This window comes from Bos indicus, chromosome 3 (assembly GCF_029378745.1).
Source record: "Bos indicus isolate NIAB-ARS_2022 breed Sahiwal x Tharparkar chromosome 3, NIAB-ARS_B.indTharparkar_mat_pri_1.0, whole genome shotgun sequence".
NCBI classification, from domain to species: Eukaryota; Metazoa; Chordata; class Mammalia; order Artiodactyla; family Bovidae; genus Bos; species Bos indicus.
In genome coordinates this window covers 35,370,953-35,392,371 of record NC_091762.1, presented here as the reverse complement: position 1 = coordinate 35,392,371, position 21,419 = coordinate 35,370,953, and the positions used below count along the sequence as shown (strand labels likewise).

General features: G+C 40.4%; 1 protein-coding gene across 4 annotated transcripts in view; it reads right to left on the bottom strand.

Moving 5' to 3' along the window:
* The window catches only part of LOC109556791 (mitochondrial adenyl nucleotide antiporter SLC25A24-like), a 136,271-nt gene that overhangs the window by 28,076 nt on the left and 86,776 nt on the right, over nucleotides 1–21,419 (bottom strand). For all 4 annotated transcript variants that reach the window (XM_070785998.1, XM_070785997.1, XM_070785995.1 and 1 more), the window contains exons 6-7: nucleotides 11,893–12,045; nucleotides 135–242 (exon numbers count right to left, since the gene is read on the bottom strand). In XM_070785998.1, the coding sequence (XP_070642099.1) occupies nucleotides 135–242; nucleotides 11,893–12,045 (261 nt within the window). The remainder of the gene's footprint in view (nucleotides 1–134; nucleotides 243–11,892; nucleotides 12,046–21,419) is intronic.

Below are 21,419 nucleotides of genomic sequence, written 5' to 3'. Positions count from 1 at the left end.
TTCACGTGAGACACATCTTATAGCTATAATGCTTTTTATTGTATAAAATACTGATCTGTGATTCACTTGTTTTTTTTAAATTAAAATTTGCATTAAAAACATTTCTTTAGTTAAAATTTTATCATAGTACATACCTCCATAGGGTAAATACAGGTCTGTGCAGTTGCACCAGCCAATGAACCAGATATAAATCTTTCAATAATTCCTATTTTAGCACCATCAGAACTAAGCCATTTCTTATACTGTATAAATAAAAATATTAAAATGTATAAAATTACTGAAATGGAATATACATTGTTTCTTTGTTTATAACATTAACATTAGTAACAATTATTTGAAAAAGTATTTCAGACACCCAACATTAGAATATCTAGTGGAATATCTAGTACAATATCTGATTTTAACTTTATGTAATTAATTGTCTAAGATAATAAGTAAGACCCCTCTATTTTGGCCTCCTTTTCCTCTTTTCTTCTGCAGAATAAGGTAGATATTCATGAATTCAGTATTTCATAAAAGGCATGCAAATGACACAAAGGAACTGTATTCTCTTATCTCTTTTTGGCCCCACCCCTTACACATGGAACATACTTCATATTTTTGGATAGTAGATAATCAGAAATAGTAACTTTATGTGAGAGGTTTTTTGTTACAAAGAACAACAGTTTCCTGTTGTTAGCTTAATAACAGATTATTGAATTACATGTGGAAATAAGGAAAACAGAAATATCAGTGTAAAGGTCAGGCTTCACGGGGACTAAACTAAGTTTCATGAAAATTGAAACTGGAAACTCATTTAGGATCCAAGATAACCTCAGCAAGCAGATTATCCTGTTACTTCCTAGGCAAAATGTTTTTTCCATTTGCCTCTTCTGATGGTCTTTCATCAACATGATTCAGCCACTCTCTATGAACTAACTCTCTGGTCCTCAAATCAGTAACTCCCCATCAGAAAGTGTGATGGTTCACTTAACATGTCAGAGACTGCTATCTGTTCCCATGCGTGTGTGCTAAGTCACTTCAGTCGTGTCTGACTCTGTGACCCTATGGACTGTAGCCTGCCAGGATTCTCTGTCTATGGGATTCTCCAGGCAAGAATACTGGAATGGGTTGCCATTTCCTCCTAGAGGGGATCTTCCTGACCCAGGGATTGAACGTGCATCTTTTACGTCTCCTTCATTGGCAGGTGGGTTCTTTACCACTAGCACCACCTGGGAAGCCTAGTACTATCTATTCCTAGTCTTATTTGTTCCCAATACCCTTTATCTTTTTCTTCCATTTAGTGTAACACAGCTGACTCAGCTACAAACTACATTTTCCTCTTCTTCCTTGCAATAGACTGCAAGTTTAAATGATTAATTTTGGCTAATGAGATGTGAGGGGAAGTTAAATATGGAAATTCTGAGACATCTTCTTAAACTAAACTATCCTAAACTCCTTTTTCCTTCACCTGGGAAATGGCAAAGGCGGGTGCAGCCTTGGAACACATATATTGAAGATGGCAGAGTTGTACAGCTAGCCCCAGACCACTTGCTTCTATCTTACTTAAGCTACTGTATTTTGAACTCCCTTTGTTAAAACATCTTAGAAAGAACCCTAAAGAGTACAAAAATTGGTTACTAGATGAATGGTGATGCCATAACTAAAACCTAAAATATGTGGCAATGGCTTTATTATTGAGATACAGATATTACACTCTAAGAAGGTGATGATCTTCCTAATGCTCTGTGGAAATGCTTGATAAATTACCTCCTGTGATAACTTAGAAGGAAGACCATGTGCTTTCTGAGCCTGAAGTTACAGGAAAACTAACTGTAAAACCTCAGAATGCTGGACAGTGTTGCCTGTTCCTTGATGCTTTTAGCAAGATCTGGGAGACAGGAGTTCTCTCTGCCTGTCTGCCTTAAGGTCTTCTCAAAAGCTAGTTTGTAAGCACAGTTGGAAGGAAATAGAGCTCTGCAAAGGGAGTTGTCACTGCCTGACTCAACAGTCAAGAAATGTGGAGTTTCCAAGTAGGGAAAGTTACCAGCACAGAAGCTGGTAATGACATTGTCCTAAAGAACTTATCTACAAAAATCACATCGAGGGTGCTGTCATCTGTCAGGCTATTATTTCAGTTAATATCAACATAGCATACTATAAAAAAATGACAAAGAGAAGGAATAACTGAGCATAGGAACTGGAAAATAAAATATCAGGAAAAATATTTTTGGGTGTGGTTACTTTGCATGGTACTGACCAGAAACAAACAGACAAGAAGTATAAGAAATTTTGAAAGAATGATATTGCTAGAAAGCCCATGATCATAGCCTATAAAATCCTGTATTTTTATTGATCTCTAACGCAACTCTGAGGCCCTCAAACAGCAGGCAGATAGCTGGCCATGGCAGACATTTCCAGAAGCCTCCATCATATCTGGACAGTTTTGTGTAGACTCACAGGCAAAATGATTATCTGAGGAGGATTTACAAATAGCTGAGAAAAGAAGAGAAGACAAGGGCAAAGGAGAAAAGGAAAAATATACCCATTTGAATGAAGAGTTCCAAAGAATAGCAAGGAAAAATAAGAAAGCCTTCTTAAGTGAACAGTGCAAAGAAATAGAGGAAAACAACAGAATGGTAAAGACTAGCGACCTCTTCAAGAAAATTAGAGATATAAAGGAAACATTTTATGCAAAGATGGGTGCAATAAAGGACAGGAATAGTATGGATCTAACAGAAGCAGAAGATACTAAGAAGAGGTGTCAAGAATACACAGAAGAACTATACAAAAAATATCTTAATGACCCAGATAACCACGATGGTGTGATCACTCACCTGGAGCCAGACATCCTGGAATGGGAAGTCAAGTGGGCCTTAGGAAGCATCTCTACAAACAAAGCTAGTGGAGGTGATGGAATTCCATGTGAGCTATTTCAAATCCTAAAAGATGATTCTGTGAAAGTGCTACATTTGGAAAACTCAGCGATGGCCACAGAACTGGAAAAGGACAGTTTTCATTCCAATCCCAAAGAAGGGCAATGCCAAACAATGTTCAAACTACTGCACAATTGCATTCATTTCACATACTAGCAAGGTAATGCTCAAAATCTTTCAAGCTAGGCTTCAACAGTACGTGAACCAAGAACTTCTAGGTGTATGAGCTGGATTTAGAAAAGGCAGAGGAGCCAGAGATCAAATTGCCAACATCTGTTGGATCACAGAAAAAGCTAGAGAATTCAAAAAAAAAATCTATTTCTGCTTCACTGACTATGCTAAAGCCTCTGTGTAGTTCACAACAAGTTATGGAAAATTATTAAAGAGATGGGAATAGCAGACCACCTTACTGTTTCCTGAGAAATCTGTATACAGGTCAAGAAGCAACAGAATAAAACATGTAGCAACAGACTGGTTCAAAATTGGGAAAGGAATATGTCAAGGCTGTATATTGTCATCCAGCTTATTTAACTTCTATTCAGAATACACCATGCAGAATGCTGGGCTGGATGAAGCATGATCTGAAATCAAGATTGCTGGGAGAAATATCAATAACCTCAGATATGCAGATGACACCACCCTAATGGCAGAACGTGAAGTTGAACTAAAGAGCTTCTTGTTGAAGGTAAAAGAGGAGAGTGAAAAAGCTGGCTTAAAACTCAACATTCAAAAAACTAAGATCATGGCATCCAGTCCCATCAGTTCAGTTCAGTTCAGTTCAGTTCAGTCGCTCAGTCATGTCCGACTCTTTGCGACCCCATGAATCGCAGCACACCAGGCCTCCCTGTCCATCACCAACTCCCGGAGTTCACTCAGACTTACATCCATTGAGTCAGTGATGCCATCCAGCCATCTCATCCTCTGTCGTCCCCTTCTCCTCCTGCCCCCAATCCCTCCCAGCATCAGAGTCTTTTCCAATGAGTCAACTCTTCGCATGAGGTGACCAAAGTTCTGGAGTTTCAGCTGCAGCATCACTTCATGGCAAATAGATGGGCAAACAATGGAAACTTATTTTGGGGGGTTCCAAAATCATGTGGATGGCGACTGCAGCCATGAAATTAAAAGATGCTTGCTCCTTGGAAGAAAAGCTATGACAACGTATTAAAAAGCAGAGACGTTACTTTGCAACAAAGGTCCATCTAGTCAAAGCTATGGTTTTTCCAGGAGTCATGTATGGATGTGAGAGTTGGACCATAAAGAAGGCTGAGCATTGAAGAATTGGTGCTTTAGAACTGTGGTGTTGAAGAAGACTCTTGAGAGTCCCTTGGACTGCAAGGAGATCAAACCCGTCAATCCTAAAGGAAATCAGTCCTGAATATTCATTGGAAGGACTGATGCTAAAGCTGAAGCTCCTAACATTGGCTACCTGAGGCGAAGAGCTGACCATTAGAAAAGACCCTGATGCTGGGAAAGAGGAGAAGGAGACAACAGAGGACAAATTGGTTGGATGGCATCACCAACTCAATGGACATGAGTTTGAACAAACTCAGTGAGATGGTGAAGAACGAGGAAGCCTGGCATGCTGCAGTCCATGAGGTTGCAAAGAGTTGGACATGACTGAATAACTGAACAACAACAACAGTGGCAGAATCCCATCTAAAGAAAAAGCCTCTCATCTCTCTGTTTTTCTGCCTTAGGGTCTTCTGAAAATCTATGGGAGCCTGTTGAACCTAGAAGTCTGGAAAGTTAAAGTCCTAAGATCATTCTTCAAATAACTGGGGATAGGAAATGGTAAGGGCTTCCCTTTGTGGCTCAGCAGTAAAGAACTCACATGCCAATGAAGGAGATATAGCTTCCATCCTTCGGGTCTGGAACAGCCTCTGGAGAAGGAAAAGGCAACCCACTCTAGTATTCTTGCCTGGGAAATCCCATGGACAGAGGGGTCTGGCAGGCATCATGTAGTTCATGGGGTTGCAAAGAGTTGGTCATGACTTAGCAATTGAACAATAAGAAATTGGTAAATAAATGCCTTATCTCCTTTCCTCAGATGGATAATCCTGGGGACTATTCTGTCCACTTCTTACAAGTTCTGGCAGAATCAAGCCCCTACCACCTATAGCTGAACCCTCATTTATGTACACTTATATTGGCTTTTCTTCCTTCTGTGTCTTACTGCATCAGTCCATCCAATGAATTCCAATTCACCTCTGGGTGAATCCAAACCTAAACATTTGGTACCACTTCCAAAGTGGTCCTATCTGCCAGTTAAAGACTGTCAGAGTGGATCAAAAACCAAAATCCAAATGTATGTTGGCTACAAGAAATCAACTTTAAATTTAAAGACACATATGTTAAATGCAAATGAGTGGAGAAAAATATACCATGCTAACAGTAATCAAAACAAAGTGGGAGTAGTGATATTAATTTCAGATAGAGCTGACTTCAGAGCAAGGAAAGTTATCAGGGATAAAGATAAAGGGGTCAGTTCTACAAAATGACATATTAATCATTAAATAATAGTCCTGATAGAACTGCAAAGAGAAACAGATGAATGTATTATAATAGTTGGAGATTTCAACATCTTCTATCAGAAATGGATATTTCCGCTGGGCAGAATATCAGTAATAACATAGCTGAACTAAATAACACCATTATTCAACTGGAAATAACTGACATCCATAGACTACTTCATCCAACAACAGCAGACTGCACATTTTTCTTAAGAACACATGGAACACTCACCAAGACAGACCATATTTTGGACCATAAAACACACCTTAACAAATTTAAAAGAACAGAAATAAAACAATATCTGCTTCTCAGACCACAAAGGAATTAAACTAGAAATTAATGATAGATAATTGGAAAATACCAAAATATGTGGAGATTAAACAAAACACTTCTTTTAAGTAACACACTGGTCAAAGAAGAAATCTCAAGAGAAATTTTAAAATATTTTAACTAAATGAAAATAAAAACACTATCAAAATTAGTGGGAAGCTGTACTTAAAGGAAAGTTTATAGTTTTGAATGTACACACTAGAAGAAAGATAAAAATGAATGTTTCCACCTTAGGAAAATAGAAAAAGAAGAGCAAATCAAGCCAAGGGTAAGCAGAAGAAAAGTAATAATAATTAGAATAGAAATCAATGAAATTGAAAATAGGAAATCAATAGCTAAAATCAACAAAAATCAAATGCTGGTTTTTTGAAATGTGGTGCTAGAAGGTAAGCCTGCTCATATTATTAGAACTGAATCACTCACCGGTCACAGGCAACAAACACATGATTCAGTTCAGTTCACTTCAGTTCAGTCGCTCAGTCGTGTCCGACTCTTTGCAACCCCATGAAGCACAGCACACCAGGCCTCCCTGTCCATCACCTTCTCCCGGAGTTCACTCGAACTCACATCCATCGAGTCGGTGATGCCATCCAGCCATCTCATCCTCTGTCGTCCCCTCTTCTTCCTGCCCCCAATCCCTCCCAGCATAGTAGTAGTCAATGGGATGATGGTAACTTATGGTATGCTGTGGCGTTACCATTACTAAGATTTTTAGTCATAGTGGCTTGGGATGAGGTACTGGTAGAAAGAAAAGCATCAAATCAACAAGTATCATAATACTTGAACAATGTGACGTAAAGACTGTGGACCTGACTGGCTATGATTCACTGCTTTAGAAACTTTGAAGAAAGAGAATGTCAAGTTTAGGTCAGTCAACTATCATTTTAAAAAATATGAACACTAAAATGCCTTCCTGGCAGCAATTTAAAGAGACCCTAATCTCCTGCCCCTGGCCTCAGCGATAGGGTAGCTCGTCTCAGCCACCTCCCCTGACCTCAGCTGTGGGGTAGCTCATCTCGGGCGCACCCCTGACCTCGGACGTGGGGTAGCTCCTCTAGGTTGCAAATTTGGAAAACTCAGCAGTGGCCACAGGACTGGAAAAGGTCAGTTTTCATTCCAATCCCAAAGAAAGGCAATGCCAAAGAATGCTCAAACTACCAAACAACTGCACTCATCTCACACGCTAGTAAAGTAATGCTCAAAATTCTCCAAGCCAGGCTTCACCAATATGTGAACCGTGAACTTCCTGATGTTCAAGCTGGTTTTAGAAAAGGCAGAGGAACCAGATATCAAATTGCCAACATCTGCTGGATCATCGAAAAAGCTAGAGAGTTCCAGAAAAACATCTATTTCTGCTTTATTGACAATGGCAAAGACTTTGACTGTGTGGATCACAATACACTGTGGAAAATTCTGAAAGAGATGGGAATACCAGACCACTTGACCTGCCTCTTGAGAAACTTGTATGCAAGTCAGGAAGCAATAGTTAGAACTGGACATGGAACAACAGACTGGTTTCAAATGGGAAAAGGAGTACGTCAAGGCTGTATATTGTCACCCTGCTTACTTAACTTATATGCAGAGTACATCATGAGAAACGCTGGGCTGGATGAAGCACAAGCTGGAATCAAGATTCCCTGGAGAAATATCAATAACCTCAGATATGCAGATGACACCACCCTTATGGCAGAAAGTGAAGAGGAACTAACAAGCCTCTTGATGAAAGTGAAATAGAAGAGTGAGAAATGTTGGGCTTAAAGCTCAACATTCAGAAAACTAAGACCATGGCATCTGGTCCCATCATTTCATGGGAAATAGATGGGGAAACAGTGGAAACAGTGGCTGACTTTATTTTGGGGGGCTCCAAAATCACTGCAGATGGTGACTGCAGCCATGAAATTTAAAGACGCTTACTCCTTGGAAGGAAAGTTATGACCAACCTAGCTGCTACTGCTGCTAAGTCGCTTCAGTCGTGTCCGACTCTGTGCAACCCCATAGATGGCAGCCCACCAGGCTCCCCCGTCCCTGGGATTCTCCAGGCAAGAACAGTGGGGTGGGTTGCCATTTCCTTCTCCAATGCATGAAAGGGAAAAGTGAAAGGGAAGTCGCTCAGTCGTGTCCGACTCTTTGCAACCCCACGGTCTGCAGCCTACCAGGCTCCTCTGTCCATGGGATTTTCCAGGCAAGAGTACTGGAGTAGGGTGCCATTGCCTTCTCCATGACCAACCTAGACAGCATATTAAAAAGCAGAGATATTACTTTGCCAACAAAGGTCCGTCTAGTCAAGGCTATGGTTTTTCCAGTGGTCATATATGGATGTGAGAGTTGGACTGTGAAGAAAGCTGAGTGCTGAATAATTGATGCTTTTGAACTGTGTTGTTGAAGAAGACTCTTGAGAGTCCCTTGGACTGCAAGGAAATCCAACCATTCCATTCTAAAGGAGATCACTCCTGGGTGTTCATTGGAAGGACTGATGCTAAAGCTGAAACTCCAATACTTTGGCCACCTCATGCGAGGAGTTGACTCATTGGAAAAGACCCTGATGCTGGGAGGGATTAGGGGCAGGAGGAGAAGGGGATGACAGAGGATGAGATGGCTGGATGGCATCACCAACTCAACGGACATGAGTTTAAGTAAGCTCCAGGAGTTGGTGATGGACAGGGAGGCCTGGTGTACTGGGATTCATGAGGTCGCAAAGAGTCGGACATGACTGAGGGACTGAACTGTACTGAACTGAATCTCCTGCAGGTGGAGAATAAATTACTGAAAATCAGACCCAGCATATAAATGTAAAGGTACCAGAGTTGCAAAGGAAACTGAAGGCACAGCTTCAAAAGATCTCCTATGCTAAAATGAGGATGTTCACTGGGAGGGAGTAGGACCCTAATACATGAGATGGAGACATCTGGAGTATGTGCCTGAGAACCCTGAACTCCAGGATTCTCCAAAACCTTTCAATTCAGCAAAAAGTTATCCTCTTCCCACTGCTCTAGCAGAGCAGCCTCTCCTTGTCCAGAGGCCATGCAAAGGCCTCAAAAAGGCAGATGTACAAGATGATGCCTGTCTCTCTCCCACCTCCTCTTATTGCCTCCTAACCAATAATTTTTATAAGGTTAGGTCTCAGATAGCCTGGCGAGGAAATAAAGCCCGTGTCCTAGGAATAAATATCATTCTGATCAAATTGTTGCAGGACCTGGAAAATATAGACTAGAAGGGACCAGTTGAACATGTATAGGAGTGGATCATAAGTCTTGAATAGTGGGCTTATCAGGAGTGGAGAAGGCAATGGCACCCCACTCCAGTACTGTTGCCTGGAAAATCCCATGGATGGAGGAGCCTGGCAGGCTGCAGTCCATGGGGTCACTAAGAGTCAGACACGACTGAGTGACTTCACTTTCACTTTTCACTTTCATGCATTGGAGAAGGAAATGGCAACCCACTCCAGTGTTCTTGCCTGGAGAATCCCAGGGACGGGGGAGCCTGGTGGGCTGTCATCTATGGGGTCGCACAGAGTCGGACACAACTGAAGCGACTTAGAGGTGGCAGCAGCAGGAGTGGAATATAATGCTGGACAAAGGAGACTTTATTCATGTTGAACACTCTCCCATGACATAGGACATCTGAAACCTGTCCTAATATGCTGATGGGATGGACCTTTAAAGCTTGGACACAATTATGACTGACAGTAAATGAGGTAGAGATGCCAAAGCTTTGGTAGAGTGTGGAGGAAGGAATCAGTAGACTCAGGAAGGTGGAAATATCAGAATGAATTTTATCTTGAGATTGACAAACCTTCTAGTCGAGCATGTTTCTAGGATGAGACGGAGCCCTTGTTGAGAAGTCCAGTGATAGCTGTTATGAGGGTTGACAGCAGAGGATGCTGCCATGGAACTAGATTCAGTGGTATAAAAGGAAATGGAAAATTCCAGAATAGCAGAGTCAAAATGATGGCACTTCCTCATCAGATGCAAGATGAATATAATTATCTTAAAAGACAACAAGACTGGAGTTGCAACTAGGATACCCTAACCCACAGGGATAATTTGATGGCTAATTACCCATGGACTTCCTAGGGGCCAGATAATGAGCTATACTCAAGCAGTAATAAGTACATACTTGAGAACCATTTGATTTGCATAATCAGACAAAAGAATTTCACCTGGACCATCTGCCTCCAGCAATCTTATTTAATTTCCTCTATCCATTAGCTTTTCCACTTTCCTGGAATACCAACTCATGTCTTCTCCTCCTTCCTCATACCTCCACATGTCCTTGCTTCCCATTTCATTGAAGAAGCTGAAGCACTAGAAAGAAATCTTCCACAAACCCACCTGCATCTGTGCCCACATAGTAGAGCTTCATCTCGAACTATGGATGAAGTGCCTACCCAAAGCCAAACCCTTCCATGAGCACTAGTTCCCATCTTCTTTCACCCTCTCAGAGACTCAAGGATAATAATAATTTATATTACTTGCACTACCCTCTCTTCTATCCTGTCATTAATGGTCCCCTCTTTACTGGATCTTTCTCCTAAGTATACAAACACGCTATTGCTTCTTCCATTTTTAGAAAATTCTCTATCCCACATCTTCCTATAGTTACCACTCAATTGCTCTCATTTCTTCATAGAAAAACTCCTTGAAAGAGTTGTCAGTTCTTACTGTCTCCAATTTCTATCATGTTTTCTCCATAGCATTTATCAACATCTGATTTGTTTGCCGCTGTATCCCCAGAACCTCAAATAAGGTCTAGAACACATTAAGTGCTCAAGAAAAGTCTGTTGCTGAAAGAAACATTTCTTGAATGAGTAAGCAAATCCCAATTTAAATAAGTGATGTATGTTTTTAAGATGTGCATTACAAGTAAGTCTAGTATCCTATACAACCATCCATTTGCTTTTAAACAATTTGGGTTGAGAAAGGATAGTATTTATTTTTTATCCTTTCTTAAAATTTTGAGGTCATCTGACTTTGTAAACCAAGGTTCTACCAAAGAAGCAAATTAATGCTGCTGCTGCTGCTGCTGCTAAGTCGCTTCAGTCGTGTCCGACCCTGTGCAACCCCATAGACGGCAGCCCACCAGGCTCCCCTGTCACTGGGATTCTCCAGGCAAGAATACTGGAGTGGGTTGCCATTTCCTCCTCCAGTGCATGAAAGTGAAAAGTGAAAGTGAAGTCGCTCAGTCGTGTCCGACTCTAGCAACCCCATGGACTGTAGCCTACCAGGCTCCTCCATCCATGGGATTTTCCAGGCAAAAGTACTGGAGTGGGGTGCCATTGCCTTCTCCAAAATTAATGCTGTGTATTATTAAATGTTTAAAGAAAAAAGTTACTATAAGATTTACATTGAAAATGTAAAACTGGAGATGCACAGTGTACTAAGACTCTAATGTGATGCTAATAATTTATATTACTTGAAAATAAATATAGCTCATCTCAAAGTGAATTATTTGAGCAAAAGTAAGATCCTAAATCAGATGAACAATTTTTTTGTTTGTTTTATTTTTTGTTTTTTTTTTTCAGATTAACAAATTTTAAAACAAATATTCACATTATTAAAAGTAAAAACAATACTGAAACATTTTTTGAGGGTCTCTCAGAGAAGGCAATGGCATCCCACTCCAGTACTTTTGCCTAGAAAATCCCATGGATGGAGTAGCCTGGTAGGCTGCAGTCCATGGGGTCGCAAAGAGTCGGACACGACTGAGCGACTTCCCTTTCACTTTTCCCTTTCATGCATTGGAGAAGGAAATGGCAACCCACTCCAGTGTTCTTGCCTGGAGAATCCCAGGGACGGGGAAGCCTGGTGAGCTGCCGTCTATGGGGTCGCACAGAGTTGGACACGACTGAAGCGACTTAGCAGCAGCAGCACATGGGAAAACTGAAATCAAAGAACTACTAATAGACAATAGAATAGATTATATTACAGTTATAATATGGTCCATGGACTACCTCTTCAAACAAAAGCAATATGAAAATATCAAAAATAAATAAGAATAAATAAAATCACTTATATTTAAATTCATATCTATTGCTTGAGCACACTCCACCAATGTTTTATGTTTTCTCTCATAAAAGTCTAAAATTTTTAAAATTTAAAATATGTCTTCTAAAATTCCACAGACAGTAATATTTTACCTGTTCATAGGTCCCAACCTTGAGCGCTGTCTCAGGTGCAATTTTTAAAACATTTACACCATTTCCTCGCCAAAGAGAAAGAATTCCTCCTTCTTTTACCATCTGCTTAAACCCATCCAGCAATCTCATTTTCCCTGACGGTAAACTATGAATCTAGAAATAAACAGCAAATTTATCTATTTTAAAATTTATTTTGCTGGTAATATAGCATTGATATTATGACGAATAAAATAATGATACATATATGTATAAATTTATGATCTTCAAAATAATTTTCATTGTCCTTTAGAGACATATAAAGTTGATAACATTAATTGGCTGTTGTCCCCAAATACATATTTTAATTTCACACATGAAAATGAATTAAACAAACAGGTATAACTTGGTTTTCAGAGAATTTTTTCATACACAAGATGTATTGTTGCTGCTAAAATATTACAGGTTCATTAAAGAGTGGATTGAAATGTATGAAAAACACATCAAACTTTCAATACTCCTGGGTAGAGAGGTGTTATTGGTTGAATTGCGTGTCCCCTGAAATCATATGCTTGTCAAGTCACTTCAGTTGTATCTAACTGTTTGTGACCCTAAGGACTGTAGCCCATCAGGCTCCTCTGTCCATGGGATTCTCCAGGCAAGAATACTAGAGTAGGCTGCCAAGCCCTCCTCCAGGGCATCTTCCTGACCCAGAGATCAAACCTGCATTTCTTATGTCTCCTGAATTGGTGGGCAGGTTTGTTACCACTAGTGCCACCTGGGAAGCCTGAAACTTATATCTTTAAGTCCTAATCCTTAATGTCTCTGAAAGTGACCTTGTTTAGAGACATGGTCTTTACTAGGATAATTAAGTTAATGTAAGGTCATTAAGTGGGCCCTAAGTATCTAAATGAAGAGTTCCAAAGAATAGCAAGGAGAGATAAGAAAGCCTTACTCAGCAATCAATGCAAAGAAATAGAGGAAAACAACAGAATGGAAAATACCAGAGATCTCTTCAAGAAAATTAGAGATACCAAGGGAACATTTCATGCAAAGATGGGGTCGATAAAGGACAGAAATGGTATGGACCTAACAGAAGCAGAAGATATTAAGAAGAGGTGGCAAGAATACACAGAAAATACACAAAAAAGAGCTTCACGACCCAGATAATCACGATGGTGTGATCACTCATCTAGAGCCAGACATCCTGGAATGTGAAGTCAAGTGGGCCTTACAAAGCATCACTACGAACAAACTAGTGGAGGTGATGGAATTCCAGTGGAACTATTTCAAATCCTGAAAGATGATGCTGTGAGAGTGCTGCACTCAATATGCCAGCAAATTTGAAAACTCAGCAGTGGCCACAGGACTGGAAAAGGTTGATTTTCATTCCAATCCCAAAGAAAGGCAATGCCAAAGAATGCTCAAACTACTGCACAATTGCATTCATCTCACATGCTAGTAAAGTAATGCTCAAAATTCTCCAAGCCAGGCTTCAGCAGTACGTGAACCGTGAACTTCCTGATGTTCAAGCTGGTTTTAGAAAAGGCAGAGGAACCAGAGATCAAATTGCCAACATCTGCTGGATCATCAAAAAAGCAAGAGAGTTCCAGAAAAATATCTATTTCTGCTTTATTAACTATGCCAAAGCCTTTGACTGTGTGGATCCCAATCAACTGTGGAAAATTCTGAAAGAGATGGGAATACCAGACCATCTGACCTGCCTCTGGAGAAACCTGTATGCAGGTTAGGAAGCAACAGTTAGAACTGGACATGGAACAACAGACTGGTTTCAAATAGGAAAAGGAGTTCGTCAAGGCTGTATACTGTCACCGTGCTTATTTAACTTATATGCAGAGTACATCATGAGAAACGCTGGGCGGGAAGAAGCACAAGCCGGAATCAAGATTGCCGGGAGAAATATCAATAACCTCAGATATGCAGATGACACCACCCTTATGGCAGAAAGTAAAGAGGAACTCAAAGCCTCTTGATGAAAGTGAAAGTGGAGAGTGAAAAAGTTGGCTTAAAGCTCAACATTCAGAAAATGAAGATCATGGCATCTGGTCCCATCACTTCATGGGAAATAGATGGGGAAACAGTGGAAACGATGTCTGACTTTATTTTGGGGGGCTCCAAAATCACTGCAGATGGTGATTGTAGCCATGAAATTAAAAGACACTTACTCCTTGGAAGGAAAGTTATGACCAACCTAGATAGTATATTAAAAAGCAGAGATATTACTTTGCCAACAAAGGTCTGTCTAGTCAAGGCTATGGTTTTTCCAGTGGTTATGTATGGATGCAAGAGTTGGATTGTGAAGAAAGCTGAGTGCCAAAGAATTGATACTTTTGAACTGTGGTGTTGGAGAAGACTCTTGAGAGTCACTTGGATGGCAAGGAGATCCAACCAGTCCATTCTAAAGGAGATCAGTCCTGGGAGTTCTTTGGAAGGACTGATGTTGAAGCTGAAACTCCAATACTGTGGCCATCTCATGTGAAGAGTTGACTCATTGGAAAAGACTCTGATGCTGTGAGGGATTGGGGGCAGGAGGAGAAGGGGATGACAGAGGATGAGATGGCTGGATGGCATGACTGACTCGATGGACATGAGTTTGGGTAAACTCAGGGAGTTGGTGATGGACAGGGAGGTCTGGTGTGCTGCAATTCATGGGGTCACAAAAAGCCAGACACGACTGAGTGACTGAACTGAACTGAAAAGCTAATATGACTGGTATCCTTACAAAAAGGGGAAATTTGGACACAAGTATGTATCTGTTAGTCACTCAGTCATGTCCAGCTCTTTGGGACCCCATGGACTGTAGCCCACCAGGCTTCTCTGTCCATGGGATTTACCAAGCAAGAATACTGGAATGGGTTGCCATTTCCTTCTCCAGGGGATCTTCCCAACCCAGGGATCAAACCCGGGTCTCCTGCATTGCTAGCCGATTCTTTACCATCTGAGCCACCAGTGAAGTTATCTACAAGCCAACAGGAGAGTCCTGGAACAGATCCCTCCCTCTCAGCCCTCAGAATGCACCAACCCTTCCACCACTTTGATCTCAGACTTCTAGCCTTCAGAACTGTGAGGCAAATCTCTGTTGTTTGAACCAGTCAGGGGGATTCCTGGGTGGTTCAGTGGTGATGACTCTGCTGGGGGCCCAGGTTTGACTCCTGGTGGGAGAACTAAGATTCAACAAGCCATAAGGTGCGCCAAAGGATCACAGGTCATTTTAATGTCTTCCTTTATATTTTCCCATTTTTCTATGTATTATTTTATAATAAGAAAAATGTTTTTAACAAAGTGAAAATTAAAACATTAATACCCTCCTGTCTATAAGAGAATAATAATGAGAGAGCAAAGTGAAATGGGTTTTCTCATTTCCTATGAACAGAAAAAGTCTAAAAAACCATTTAACTATATACACACACACACACACACAGACACACACACACACACAGCCTTTAAGATATTCACATCAGTACTTAAACTTTTCAGAATTCATTCTAAGTAGGCAACTCTAAATATGAAAAAACTCATAAACTATTATGAATAATAGTTTTAAAATAGCTTTAAAGGAGTTTTAAAAATCCCTACATGTCCAAGAATAGAAAAAAATGGTAAGTAAGTTATGACATCCATGAGAATACTACATAGTCATTAAAAACTGTATTTAAAGAAGATACAGGGGGGTGGTCCTAAGATGGCAGAGGAATAGGAGGGGGAACTACTTTCTCCCCCACAAATTCATCAAAAGAACATTTGAACGCTGAGTAAACTCCACAAAACAACTTTTGAATGCTGGCAGAGGACATCAGGCACCCAGAAAAGCAGCCCATTGTCCTCAAAAAGAGGTAGGAAAAAATATAAAAAACAAAAAGAGAGACAAAAGAGGTAGGGATGGAGCTCCGTCCTGGGAAGGGAGTCTTAAAAGAGAGAGACATTTCCAAACACCAGGAAACACTCTCACTGCCGAGTCTGTGGTGAACCTTGGAACTACAGAGGTCAATATAATTGGGAGGAAAAATAAATAAATAATTAAAACCTACAGATTACGTGCCCAACAGTAACTCCCCCAGCAGAGAAGCAGCACAGATGCCTGCACCCGCCACTAGCAAGCGGGGGCTGGGCAGGGAAGCGTAGGCTGCATTGCTTAGAGGAAGGACTGGGCCTGAATGCCCCGAGGGCAATCTGAGGGAACTAACTTGGGCTAGCAAACCAGACTGTGGGATAGCTACCACGTGAAATGCCCTAACCTAAGATACAGCCAGGCCCTCTCACAAAACAAAGGACTGACTAGAGCTATGCAAAAAGCCCTAACCTAAGACACTGTCAGGCCCCCTCACAGAACAAAGGACTGAACAGAACTAGCCGGCTGCAGACCATCCCCCTCCAGTGACAGGCAGCCAGAGCCAGAAGGGGGCAATCACGGCCCCAGAGAGGCATTATCTACCAAACTGCAAGCAGGCTTCTTTGCTAACCAAGACTTCTTGGGATTCTGGACAGTCAACATCCGCCAGAAGGTGCTCCAGTTGTACACCCAGAAAACTGAGAGGCAGGGACAGGGGAGGCAATAAGTCGCAGTGACCGCGCTCGCCAAACACCTGGTCACCTGAGCTGCTTGGATCTGGGAAGGGCACAAAACGCAGGCCCAACTGAGTCTGCACCTCTGAGGACTACCCGAGTGCCTGAACCAGAGCGGCTTAGACCTGGGAAGTGCATACAACCCAGGGCCGACCTCGGACGGTTCCCGGCAGAGCAAACTAGAACCTAAGCAGTATAGACAGGGAAAGCACACACACCGTGAGTGGGGGCAAACCCAGTGTGGCGGAGACACTGCGAGCACACGCCAGTGTTATTTGTTTGCACCGTCCCTCCCTCCCCACAGCATGAACAAGTGAGCCTAAAAATGTATCCACAACCGCTCCATTGTGTCAGGGCAGAAATTAGACACTGAACATATCAGCAAACAGAAGAAGCTAAAACAGAGGGAACCTCCTTGGAAGTGACAGGTGCAATATATTAAAACCCTGTACTTAGTACCAACTACATAGGAAGGGGCCTATAGATCTTGAGAAATATAAGCCAGATCAAGGAACTATCTGAAAATGAACTGACCCCACACTGCCCACAACAACACCAGATAAAGTCCTAGATATATTTTTACTATCATTCTTTAATTAAAAAAATTTTTAAAGTCCTCTATTATTCCTTTAATTTTCATTTTTATAACCTACTATTACTTTGCAAAAAAAAAAAAGAGAGAGACCCTATTTTTAAAGCAAATTTCATATATATATATTTTATAATTTTTGTGACTTTGTTTCTTTTTTTCATTAATATTGTATTTTTGAAAATCTAACTTCTACTCTAGATTTTTAATCATTGCTTTTTGGTATTTGTTATCAATTTTATACCTTTAAGAACCCAATCTTCAGTACCCATTTTTACTTGGGAACGAGATTACTGGCTTGACTGCTCTCTCCCCCTTTGGACTCTCCTTCTTCTCCACCAGGTCGCCTCTATCTCCTCCCTCCTCCTTCTCTTCTATACCCAACTCTATGAATCTCTTCGTGTGTTCCGGACGGTGGAGGACACTTAGGGAACTGATTACTGGCTGGATCTGTCTCTCTCCTTTTGATTCCCCCCTTTATCCTCCTGGCCACCTCTGTCTCCTTCCTCCCTCTTTTTCTTCTCTGTGTAACTCCATGTACATCTCTGAGCAGTCCAGACTGTGGAGCACACATAAGGAAGTGATTACTGACTAGCTTTCTCTCTCCTCTTTTGATCCCACCTCATCTCATCCTGGTCACCTCTATCTCCCTCCTCCCTCTTCTTTTCTCCATGTAACTCTGTGAACCTCTCTGGGTGTCCCTCACTGTGGAGAAACTTTTCATCTTTAACCTAGATGTTTTATCAATGGTGCTGTATAGATGGAGAAGTCTTGAGGCTACTGTAAAAATAAGACTGAAAAGCAGGAGTCATGTCCAAATCCTGAGAACACCAGATAACTCCTGACTCTAGGGAACATTAATCAACAGCAGCTCATCAAACGCCTCCATACCTACAGTGAAACCAAGCACCACCCGAGGGCCAACAAGGTCCAGAGCAAGACATACCACGCAAATTCTCCAGCAACACAGGAACACAGCCCCGAGCTTCAATATACAGGCTGCCCAAAGTCACTCCAAACCCACTGACATCTCATAACTCATTACTGGACACTTCATTGCACTCCAGAAAGAAGAAATCCAGCTCCACCCACAAGAACACCAACGCAAGCTTCCCTAACCAGGAAACCTTGACAAGCCATCCATACAACCCCATCCACAGCAAGGGAACTCCACAATAAAGAGAAATCCACAAACTGCCAGAATACAGAAAGGTCACCCCAAACACAGCAATATAAACAAGATGAAGAGCAGAGGAATATCCAGCAGGTAAAGGAACAGGATAAATGCCCACAGAACCAAACAAAAGAGAAGAGAAGGGAATCTACCTGATAAAGAATTCCAAATAATGATTGTGAAAATGATCCAAAATCTTGAAATCAAAATGGAATCACAGATAAATAGCCTGAAGACAAGGATTGAGAAGATGCAAGAAAGGTTTAACAAGGACCTAGAAGAAATAAAAAAGAGTCAATATATAATGAATAATGCAATAAATGAGATCAAAAACACTCTGGAGGGAACAAATAGTAGAATAATAGAGGCAGAAGATAGGATTAGTGAGGTAGAAGATAGAATGGTAGAAATAAATGAATCAGAGAGGAAAAAAGAAAAATGAATTAAAAGAAATGAGGACAACCTCAGAGACCTCTGAGACAATGTTAATGACCCAACATTGGAATCATAGGAGTCCCAGAAGAAGAAGACAAAAAGAAAGACCATGAGAAAATACTTGAGGAGATAATAGTTGAAAACTTCCCTAAAATGGGGAAGGAAATAATGACCCGAGTCCAAGAAACCCAAAGAGTCCCAAATAAGATAAACCCAAGGCGAAACACCCCAAGATACATATTAATCAAATTAACAAAGATCAAACACAAATAACAAATATTAAAAGCAGCAAGGGAAAAACAACAAATAACACACAAGGGGATTTCCATGAGGATAACAGCTGATCTTTCAATACAAACCCTTCAGGCCAGGAGGGAATGGCAGGACATACTTAAAGTGATGAAAGAAAATAACCTGCAGCCCAAATTACTGTACCCAGCAAGGATCTCATTTAAATATGAAGGAGAAATCAAAAGCTTTACAGACAAGCAAAAGCTGAAAGAATTCAGCACCACCAAACCAGCTCTCCAACAAATGCTAAAGGATCTTCTCTAGACAGGAAACATGAAAAGGGTATATAAACTCGAACTCAAAACAATAAAGTAAATGGGAATGGGATCATACTCATCAATAATTACCTTAAACGTAAATGCGTTGAATGCCCCAACCAAAAGACGAAGACTGGCTGAATGGATACAAAAACAAGACCCCTATATATGTTGTCTACAAGAGACTCACCTCAAAACAAGGGACACATACAGACTGAAAGTGAAGGGCTGGAAAAACATATTTCATGAAAATGGAGACCAAAAGAAAGCAGGATTAGCAATACTCATATCAGATAAAATAGACCTTAAATAAAGGCTGTGAAAAGAGACACAGAAGGACACTATATAATGATCAAAGGATCAATCCAAGAAGAAGATATAACAATTATAAATATATATGCACCCAATATAGGAGCACCACAATATGTAAGGCAAATGCTAACAAGCATGAAAGGGGAAATTACAATAACACAATAATAGTGGGAGACTTTAATACCCCACTCACACCTATGGATAGAACAACTAAACAGAAAATTAACAAGGAAACATAAACTTTAAATGATAAAATAGACCAGTTAGACCTAATTGATATCTATAGGACATTTCACCCCAAAACAATGAATTTCACCTTTTGCTCAAGTGCACATGGAACCTTCTCCAGGATAGATCACATCCTGGGCCATAAATCTAGCCTTGGTAAATTCAAAAAAATTGAAATATTCCAATCATCTTTTCTGACCACAATGCAGTAAGATTAGATCTCAATTACAGGAAAAAAACTATTTAAAATTCCAACATATGGAGGCTGAACAATACACTGCTGAATAACCAACAAATGACAGAAAAAAATCAAAAAAGAAATCAAAATATGCATAGAAATGAATGAAAATGAAAACACAATAACCCAAAACCTGTGGGACACTATAAAAGCAGTGCTAAGGGGAAGGTTCATAGTAATACAGGCATACCTCAAGAAACAAGAAAAAAGTCAAATAAATAACCTAACTCTACACCTAAAGCAACTAGAAAAGGAAGAAATGAAGAACCCCAGGGTTAGTAGAAGGAAAGAAATCTTAAAAATTAGGGCAGAAATAAATGCAAAACAAACAAAAGAGACCATAGCAAAAACCAACAAAGCCAAAAGCTGGTTCTTTGAGAGGATAAATAAAATTGACAAACCATTAGCCAGACTCATCAGGAAACAAAGGGAGAAAATTAAATCAATAAAATTAGAAAAGAAAATGGAGAGATCACAACAGACAACACAGAAATACAAAGGATCATAAGAGACTACTATCAGCAATTATATGCCAATAAAATGGACAGCGTGGAAGAAATGAACAAATTCTTAGAAAAGCAAAACTTTCCAAAACTGAACCACGAAGAAATAGAAAATCTTAACAGACCCATCACAAGCATGGAAATCGAAACTGTAATCAGAAATCTTCCAGCAAACAAAAGCCCAGGTCCAGACGGCTTCACAGCTGAATTCTACCAAAAATTTAGAGAAGAGCTAACACCTATCTTACTCAAACTCTTCCAGAAAATTGCAGAGGAAGGTAAACTTCCAAACTCATTCTATGAGGCCACCATCACCCTAATACCAAAACCTGACAAAGATGCCAGAAAAAAAGAAAATTACAGGCCAATATCACTGATGAACATAGATGCAAAAATCCTTAACAAAATTCTAGTAGTCAGAATCCAACGACACATTAAAAAGATCATACATCATGACTAAGTGGGCTTTATCCCAGGAATGCAAGGATTCTTCAATATCTGCAAATCAATCAATGTAATATACCATATTAACAAATTGAAAAATAAAAGCCATACAATTATCTCAATAGATGTAGAGAAAGCCTTTGACAAAATTCAACATTCATTTATGATTAAAAAAAATCTCCAGAAAGCAGGAATAGAAGGAACATACCTCAACATAATAAAAGCTATATATGACAAACCCACAGCAAACATTATCCTCAATGGTGAAAAATTGAAAGCATTTCCCCTAAAGTCAGGACAAGACAAGGGTTCCCACTCTCACCACTACTATTCAACATAGTTTTGGAAGTTTTGGCCACAGCAATCAGAGCAGAAAAAGAAATAAAAGGAATCCAAATTGGAAAAGAAGAAGTAAAACTCTCACTGTTTGCAGATGACATGATCCTCTACATGGAAAACCCTAAAGACTCCACCAGAAAATTACTAGAGCTAATCA